Raw genomic sequence first — 8931 nt, 5'->3', positions numbered from 1 at the left:
GTGAGGCCTTCAGGTTCACTACAACCACATCATCTTCATCACCGTGAGGCCTTCAGGTTCACTGCAACCACATCATCTTCATCACCGTGAGGCCTTCAGGTTCACTGCAACCACATCATCTTCATCACCGTGAGGCCTTCAGGTTCACTGCAACCACATCATCTTCATCACCGTGAGGCCTTCAGGTTCACTGCAACCACATCATCTTCATCACCGTGAGGCCTTCAGGTTCACTGCAACCACATCATCTTCATCACCGTGAGGCCTTCAGGTTCACTGCCGGTTGAACTGATTTAATGTCACAGAACATTTGAACATGATTTAAATATAATTAATCAATCAAATGATCAATAACGTGTTGAGAACATCAGTTTATTGATGCTTGAATCTTCGGCTGTAAAATGTTCGTTGTTAAAGGATGAGTGTGGAGGACTCGGTGCCATTTAGTGGTGACGTGACAGATTACAACCAGCTGACTCCTCTCCAACATAAACAACTGGAGATTTGATTGACAGACAACAAATAATCAGGTTATGTTTGAGGGACGGACCATAGAGGGTCGAATTAAATCCAGAACCAGGACAATGAAATCTAAAATCAGAGCTTCAGTCTGAATTCGGGGGGCACGGTGGTGCAGTGGTTAGCACTGTCACCTCACAGCAAAAAGGTTCCGGGTTCGAATCCGGTCCTGGGCCTTTCTGTGCGGAGTTTGCATGTTCTCCCTGTGCTTGCGTGGGTTCTCTCCGGGTTCTCCGGCTTCCTCCCATCATCCAAAAACATGCACCTCAGGTCAGGTTACCTGGCGCCGCGCTAGTGGCAGCCTGCTGCAGCAGCTCCCCCCTGAGAGCCCCCCTGCTGTAGTGATGAAATTTCCCCTCGGGGATTAATAAAGTGAAATAAATAAAAGAACCAGCCTCCATTCATAAAATCATTTATTTAATCCACAGTAACATTTAACATCATTTAATACAAAGTTAAAAACACAAGAAGCAGCGGTGCGTTCAAGGACGTCAGGAGCTTTGCTAAGAAAAAAAACAAAACAGAAATGTTTGTTCAGGATGACAAAGTGAAATAAAGTTTATTCAAACGTTTGCAGTACTGCGTCTCACCAGCAGGGCTCGGCCTTTAGTTTCTATTGGCAGCAGGAAGTTTCCCAGAGCGCACACCAGACACGCCACGGCGAACGGACTGAGTGCCAGAATCACCGACTGGGACATCAGCACCTGAAGTACACATGGAGAGATGAGACTTTGACACAACAAACTGAAAACTGTGATTCCCGAGCGGGACAGTGAACACACCTGAGCGATGAAGGGAGCGATCATTCCTCCGATCCGACTGAATGACGTGCAGAAACCCATCCCCAGGGAGCGCGCCACGGTGGGGTACACCTGGAGATAAGACTGCCTCAGACCTGGTCCAGGGGCCACCAGAGACCCCCATAAACCACCTCAGACCACCAGAGACCACTAGAGACCCCAGAAACCACCTCAGACAACCAGAGACCACCTCAGACCTGGTCCAGAGACCCCCAGAAACCACCTCAGACAACCAGAGACCCACAGAAACCTCCTCAGACCACCAGAGACCCCCTAAACCACCTCAGGCGACCAGAAACCACCTCAGACCTGGTCCAGGGTCCACCAGAGACCACCAGAGACCACCTCAGACCTGGTTCAGGGGCCACCAGTGACCCAATCCTTAAACCTAGGACTGACCCGATCCAGGGACCGGGCCGTGGACGTACCTCAGCGGTGTAAATATAAACCACGTTAAAGTTCATGGAGACCAGGGACCGGAGCAGGAACAGCAGCACCGTGAAGCCAAACCTGCAGAGACCAACATGGACAGCAGAGGACCTCAGAAACCTGGACTGGATCCTGGACTGTCGGAGGGGGCGGGGAAGTTCTTACATGGTGGTGCATATGTTGAGCATCAGGAAGAAAATGGCCGTCATCAGTTGCAGCACGGTCAGACTGATCTTCCGTCCGAAGACGTTGAGCAGACCGATGTTGATCGGGACCACTGGGGAGAACAGAGGACCGGGTCAGACCGTGCACCGGTCCAGGACCAGCAGACTGTGAGGACTCGGGTTGGGTGGCGGACTCACATGCAACCTCTCCCAGGCAGCTGATGAGCAGCGTCTGGTAGTCGGCGAGGGCGAAGGGGATGCAGTAACACGGTCCATCCTCACGGTGGCGCCGGACCTGGTGGTCCCGATCTGCGTTCGTCACACATAGCAGGTTCTTCTCCAGCAGCTCCGAACTGCTCAGAACCGACCCGTAATATGCGAAGGACGCCACGAACCTGAGACACAGAGGACAACAACTAAGTCCTGGTTACAGAAGTAACTAAGTCCTGGTCCTGGTCCGGGTCGTCGGTGTAGGTTTTTATTACCATGAGTACCAGAGCAGTACAGACGTCCTCCTGAACGATGGACTGAGCAGAACCCTCCAGCTGCCTCGTTCACTCTGAAGCATAGAAAGTTTTATCATAATATATTAACAGAAGTATTATAATAATATAATAATAGAGGTATTATAATAATAACAGATTTAATAAAGGTACCACGCCAGGCTCCACCAGGCGTCCCGGAGGAAGAGATGCTCGGTTCATGTTGGCGATCCGCTGCAGCGTCGTCATGGCAGCCGAAACGTTTCCTGCCGACACGTTGTAACGAGCCGACTCTGGAATGAACTGATCTCAGATCAACAGAGACGTAGACAAGACAGTTTGTCTTCAGGAGACACAGACAGATTGAATCCAAAACTTCAGATCCAGTTTGAAGCCGTTAATGAGATTCAGACAGGTGAGGAGGACGTCTGACCTTGAAGAGGAAGATGAGGATGATGCTGGGGGCGACGGAGATCCGGATCATCCACCTCCAGCCCAGAGACGGAACCACCGACATCCCCAGAATGATGATGAGCATGGAGCCAATCATCCAGAAGATCTGACACAAACAGAGAGCATGCTGGGAAATCTGAGACGATGATGTCACAGACCGGTGATAAAGGTGATGATGATGATTAAGGTGATGAACTCACGGTTGCCAGCGGCAACAGGAAGGCTCTGTGCTTTGCGGGGATGAACTCTGTCTTCAACACAAACCTGAACAGATCGACACGTCTCTCATTAACAAACACCTTCAACCAATCAGAACGCAGGATCTTCAGGATGATGTCACTGTGTCAGCTGACCCCTGCGACACTCCTGCGACGCCGCAGCCGACCATGCTGCGCAGGAAGATGAACCAACCGTAGGAAGGAGCGAACGATGTGAGCAGAGAGAAGTAGGCGCTCCACACAAACCCTCCGAACACCACCTGATCACACGCACACAGACAGTCGGCCAATCAGAGCAGACTGGAGGTGAAACCTAATCTGTGGTTGGATGTTTTTAAATGTTTTCAAAATGTTTTAAAATGTTTAAAAAAAAAAGTTTTAAATGTTTTTGACCTTCCAGCGTCCATAGCGGTCAGCGACGTATCCTCCTAAAACTCCACACAGCATGAAGCCCAGGAACACCATCTGACACACACACACACACACACACACACACACACACACACACACACACACACAGCATGAAGCCTGAGGCTCTTATTTTGAAAATGTCCTATTGACTGTGGACTAAAGCTTCCTGTTATTGATCAACGATCAATCCTCCGAGCTACGGAGAACGTTTAGAGCTGAACTCACGCTGAAGATAAGACAGGAAGTGACATCATACATCAACAACAAAGTAAATAACAACAAATTTTGTGAAACAATAAAACATTAAAGTGACGACACCTGATCAATCAATTGATCAGTTTCTACATGATCAGCTGATCAATCAGCTGAAACTCACCGTGGAGACGAGAGCCACCTGCCAATCATTCAGACGCCACTCACATCGGATCTCCGGAGAGACAACAGCCAATAACATGATCTCCATCGCCTCGATGATCTACACACACACACACACACACTCACACACACACACACACACACACACACACACACACACACACACACACACACACACACACACACACACACACGTTCTCCTGATGATACTGATAACTAATAATATTGATGAAGTGTTCAATCGATCAGGTCGATGACTCACGTTGGAACTTCCCATGATGACGAACAGAAGGATGTGAAATCGTCCGAAACCGATCGTTTCCACGGCGTCCTCCACGGTGAACGTCTGATCAGCTGCAGGAAATGGATCAATACACTAATCAGGTGATCAGTACTGGATGGACACCATGTCCATGATTGATCGATCTATAAACGTTAGACTGATTGATCAGACTCACCCTGGTGGTGGGCGTTGGTGCCCTGCTGCTTGTCTGCAGGTTTCTCCTGCAGATGGATGGCGCTCACCAGCTGAGTCTTCATGTCAGCCATCCTGGAACACACAGGTAGCCTCAACCATTAATATACATATTAATGTGTAATATACGTATTAATATACGTATTAATATCCATATTAATATACCTATTAATACATAATATACGTATTAATATGCAAGATAATTAATATGTAAGATACATATGTGTATATATGCTTGAACACATATCTGGAGATAAAACATGAAAAACTACAGGAAGTGTGTCGTCTCCCTTCAAAGTAAGAGTGTCTGTTACAGCTGTTTGTTATAGTTCTGATGTCAGGACGTGATCTGATTTACAGCTCTGTATGAAATGAAGAGACCTCTCCAAATGTTTGTTGAATCAGCTGTTGTCTGTGTTTCTTGGTTGTTTGTATATAATATATATAGATATATACTGTACTGTATATACTGTATAATACTGTGTATTTTATATTTTAACTGCTATTTTACTGCTATTTTATTGCTTTCTATTATTCTATTATTATCTTATTGCTTCTGTATGCTGCTGTAGCGAAAAAATTTTCCCCTCGGGGATTAATAAAGTAACTACCTAACCTAACCTAACCTAACCATCTCTACGTGTATGGCAGCCGTTCCATTCCAGTCTGTTGAATTCCAATAGATTCTACTTAATGAGGTACTAGGTAGGTAGGTAGGTAGGTATTTACTTTATTAATCTCCGAGGGGAAATTTTTTCGCTACAGCAGCATACAGAAGCAATAAGATAATAATAGAAATAATAGAATAAAATAATAGAATAGAATAGAAAAGCAATAAAATAGCAGTAAATAGCAGTAAGAAATATAAATATAAAATATAAAATGCACATTTATACAGTACATTATATATATATATATATATTATATACAAACAAACCAAGAACACAGTCAACATATATATATATATATATATATATATACACAGTACAGTATATATCTATATATATTATATACACACAAACCAAGAAACACAGTCAACAGTGTTATTGTACTGTGATGGATTTTGCCAGAGGTGAGTTATTGTACAGTCTTATTGCGGTCGGCAGGAATGATCTCCTGTATCTGGAATGATCTCCTGTATCTGGAATGATCTCCTGTATCTGGAATGATCTCCTGTATCAGGAATGATCTCCTGTATCTGGAATGATCTCCTGTATCAGGAATGATCTCCTGTATCTGGAATGATCTCCTGTATCAGGAATGATCTCCTGTATCTGGAATGATCTCCTGTATCAGGAATGATCTCCTGTATCTGGAATGATCTCCTGTATCTGGAATGATCTCTTGTATCTGGAATGATCTCCTGTATCTGGAATGATCTCTTGTATCTGGAATGATCTCCTGTATCTGGAATGATCTCCTGTATCTGGAATGATCTCCTGTATCTGGAATGATCTCCTGTATCTGGAATGATCTCCTGTATCTGGAATGATCTCCTGTATCAGGAATGATCTCCTGTATCAGGAATGATCTCCTGTATCAGGAATGATCTCCTGTATCTGTCCTTGTGACAGCGGAGCTGGAGGAATCTTTTAGAGAAAGTGCTCCGCTGTCCCTGCAGCAGGTGGAGAGGGTGGACAGGATTATCCAATATGGACAATAGTTTGTTCAGCGTCCTCCTCTCCACCACCTTTTCCAGGCTGTCCAGTTTGTAGCCGATGATGGAGCCGGCCTTCTTAACCAGTTTGTTAAGTCTGTTGGTGTCTCCGGCTCCAATGCTGCTCCCCCAGCAGACTACTAGAAGTACAGTTCACTGGCCACAACAGATGGTAGAACATCTCCAACATCTCGCTGCACACATTGAAGGATCGAAGTTTCCTCAAGAAAAAGAGTCGACTCATCACCTTCTTGTAGACAGCGTTGATGTTGGTCTTCCAGTTCAGTCTGTTGTCATGGAGACACCAGGTACTTGTACTCCTCCACCATGTCCACCTCCTCTCCCAGAACTCTCAGCAGTTGTGGAGCCGTCGTCTTCCTCCTGAAGTCGACCACCATCTCTCTGGTCTTGGCCACGTTCAGGAGCAGGTGATTCCTTCCCGCCCACTCCACAAAGTCCTCCACTACTGTCCTGTACTCCTCCTCCCGTCCATCCCTTATACATCCTACCACTGCAGAGTCATCAGAGAACTTCAGAGACCTAATCAGGTGAACCAGTATAGGACCAGCTGGATGGCTACTAGAACCTTCTAATGTAATTGGAATAAAACAAGTGACTATTGACCAAGAGTTCAAAAGAAAAGTTTTGAGTGAGAAAAGAAGAGTTCAACTCTGGTTTTACTGTCAGAGGAATACAGTGAGCGTCAGGCTGCTTCCATCCTTCAAATGTCAAAGACGACGGTTCATAAGAACGAGGTCAAGCAGCAGACATTAGGGACAACAAAGCTACAGACATTAGGGACAACAAAGCTACAGACATTAGGGACAACAAAGCTACAGACCAGCAGAGGACCAAAACGACTCTCCGCTCACCGGGATGACCTCCAACTCATTCCAATGTCACTCAACAACCGTAGGATGACATCAAGTGAGGCGAGGACGGTTAGAAACAGGCTCCTGGCGGCTGAAGTCCGGCAAAGCTAGAAAAAAGCCCTTCATCATGAGAAGCAAAGAAGAGCCAGGCTGAGGTTTGAAGAAGACCAGAAGGATTGGACCATAGAGGACTGGAGGAAGGTCATCTTCTCTGAGGAGTCCAATGTTCAGCTTTGTCCAACACCTGGTGGTCTAATGGTTAGACGGAGACCTGGAGAGGTCGACGAGCCACAGAGTCTCCACATCCTGTGAAATGTGGTGGAGGATCGGTGAAGATCTGAGGGGCTTCAGCAAGGCTGGAATCGGACAGATTTGTCTTCGTGAAGGACGCATGAATCGAGCCGAGGACAAAGTTGTCCTGGAAGAAAACGTGCTTCCTTCTGCTCTGACGATGTTCCCCACCTCTGAGGAGGGTTCTTCCAGCAGGACGATGCTCCATGAAACACAGCCAGGTCAGTGAAGGTGTGGATGAAGGACCACCAGATCAGGACCCTGTCATGGCCGGCCAGATCTCCAGACCTGAATCCCATTGAAAACCTCTGGAATGTGATGAAGAGGAAGATGGACGGTCACCAGCCGTCAAACAAAGCTGAGCTGCTTGAATCTTTGGACCAGGAGTCATAAAGTCTCCCAACATCAAAGTGAAAGAGGTGGAGAGACGCCAAGACGCATGAAGCTGGGATTGGAAATCAAGAATCAATTATTCCACCAAATATTAATTTCTGAACTCTTCCTGAGTTAAAACGTTCGTATTATGTTGTTTAAAAATGAATATGAACTTGTTTTCTTTGCATTATTCCAGATCTGAAAACGGCATCTTTTTGTTATTTTGACCAGTTGTCATTTTCTGCAAATAAATGCTCTAAATGAAAATATTTGTATTTGAAATTTGGGAGAAATGTTGTCAGTAGTTTATAGAATAAAACAAAAAACGTCATTTTACTCAAACATACCAATAAATAGTGAAACCAGAGAAACTGATCATTTTGAAGTGGTCTCTTCATTTTTTTCCAGAGCTGTACAAACCAGGAAAACCGTTTCAAAATAAAGTCTGCCAGGGCGCTCCAGTTGAACATACACACATTTTATTTTACTGCCACGAGTTCTGCGTTTGTTCTTTGACTGAGCTGTTGCCTGCAGCAGTAACCGGAAGTCTTTTATTAAACTGTCTCACGTGAACAGTCAATGAGGTGTGAAACCGGCTGCAGGTCTGTTCGGTTTCAGGCAGCTTCAGTAGAAGAACCGGGAGGTTTGGATCGATCTGAAGTTGTTTATGAGCCGAATTCTCCAGAAGACTCAGTCGAACAGTTCTAATTCATCTCCTGTCGCATTCACACGTTTTAAAGTCGACACGAGAAAGAAAACTGTAAACTGTAAAGAAACGTAAACGGAGATTGGCGGGACGGTTTCTTCAAGGGTTCTAGGGAGGAAACGCCGGGCGATAAAGTAGAATATCTATCATAAAGTGGGGTCGATTACAGAGAACCTGCTCAGAAACATGAAGGAGGGATTCAGATTACCTGCAGGGACACGAGCTGCCTGTCAGCTCCACTTCTCCTGCGGGAACCGACGACGAACCGAAGTTCAGCTGCTTTCGGCTTCTTTTAAAGGATTCTGTGAAATGAAGCGTCCGCCTCACAGATGTTGGACTTTAAAGGTGAAACTGCCGGTTTGGTCTGTTGACATCCTGCAGGACTCCCCGGCGGACAGACAGGTCCACACTGTTGCTGTTCACCTGCACAGGTGTACCAGGAAGTGGCAGCCGGGGGAGGGAGCTTTGTTTTCATGTGGGAGGATGACGTCATATTCTAATACAAGTTACAACAAGCCAGATTTTATTTACACCAAATTCACTGTATTGATAACTATCAATTATTAGTTTTTATAACCCCCTGAATTCATCTTCATTCTTTTAACGTTGCAGGTTCAACTTTCTTCTTTAAACCTTTTGAAAATTTGACATTTATTCCTGATATGACTTTGTCCCAAAAAAATTTACTTAATTCTTGAAGTTTT

At 45.5% G+C, this 8931-nt stretch overlaps 1 protein-coding gene across 2 annotated transcripts; it reads right to left on the bottom strand.

The window, feature by feature from the left end:
• Window positions 1-915: 915 nt before the first annotated feature.
• svopl (SVOP-like) lies at window positions 916-8652 on the bottom strand. Of its 2 annotated transcripts, XM_069145439.1 has the most exons (16): window positions 8436-8652; window positions 4310-4401; window positions 4114-4205; window positions 3853-3951; window positions 3459-3530; window positions 3201-3325; window positions 3048-3111; window positions 2828-2953; window positions 2569-2697; window positions 2398-2471; window positions 2111-2307; window positions 1914-2025; window positions 1748-1829; window positions 1302-1391; window positions 1110-1223; window positions 916-1022 (listed from the first exon to the last, which is right to left on the bottom strand). In XM_069145439.1, exons 2-16 carry the CDS (start codon window positions 4398-4400, stop codon window positions 1011-1013), a joined length of 1479 nt encoding a protein of 492 aa, XP_069001540.1. In that variant the 5' UTR covers window position 4401; window positions 8436-8652; the 3' UTR covers window positions 916-1010. The 2 variants fall into 2 exon arrangements, with proteins under 2 accessions (XP_069001540.1, XP_069001541.1); XM_069145440.1 differs by lacking the exon at window positions 1302-1391.
• Window positions 8653-8931: the final 279 nt, after the last annotated feature.

The sequence above is a fragment of the Embiotoca jacksoni genome, unplaced genomic scaffold (genome assembly GCF_022577435.1).
Source record: "Embiotoca jacksoni isolate LCO1_2020_lvr unplaced genomic scaffold, fEmbJac1.0.p SCAF_125, whole genome shotgun sequence".
NCBI classification, from domain to species: Eukaryota; Metazoa; Chordata; class Actinopteri; family Embiotocidae; genus Embiotoca; species Embiotoca jacksoni.
Note: the sequence above shows the minus strand (reverse complement) of the source record. Positions and strands in the feature narration are given on the sequence as shown.

Excerpts from the sequence above, each read along its gene's own strand:
- svopl (XM_069145439.1), bottom strand. The coding sequence starts at position 4,400 with ATGGCTGACATGAAGACTCAGCTGGTGAGCGCCATCCATCTGCAGGAG. Across the intron at positions 3,326-3,458 it reads ACCGCTATGGACGCTGGAAG|GTGGTGTTCGGAGGGTTTGT; the intron begins GTCAAAAACATT and ends GCGTGTGATCAG. Across the intron at positions 2,954-3,047 it reads TCCTGTTGCCGCTGGCAACC|ATCTTCTGGATGATTGGCTC; the intron begins GTGAGTTCATCA and ends TGTTTGTGTCAG.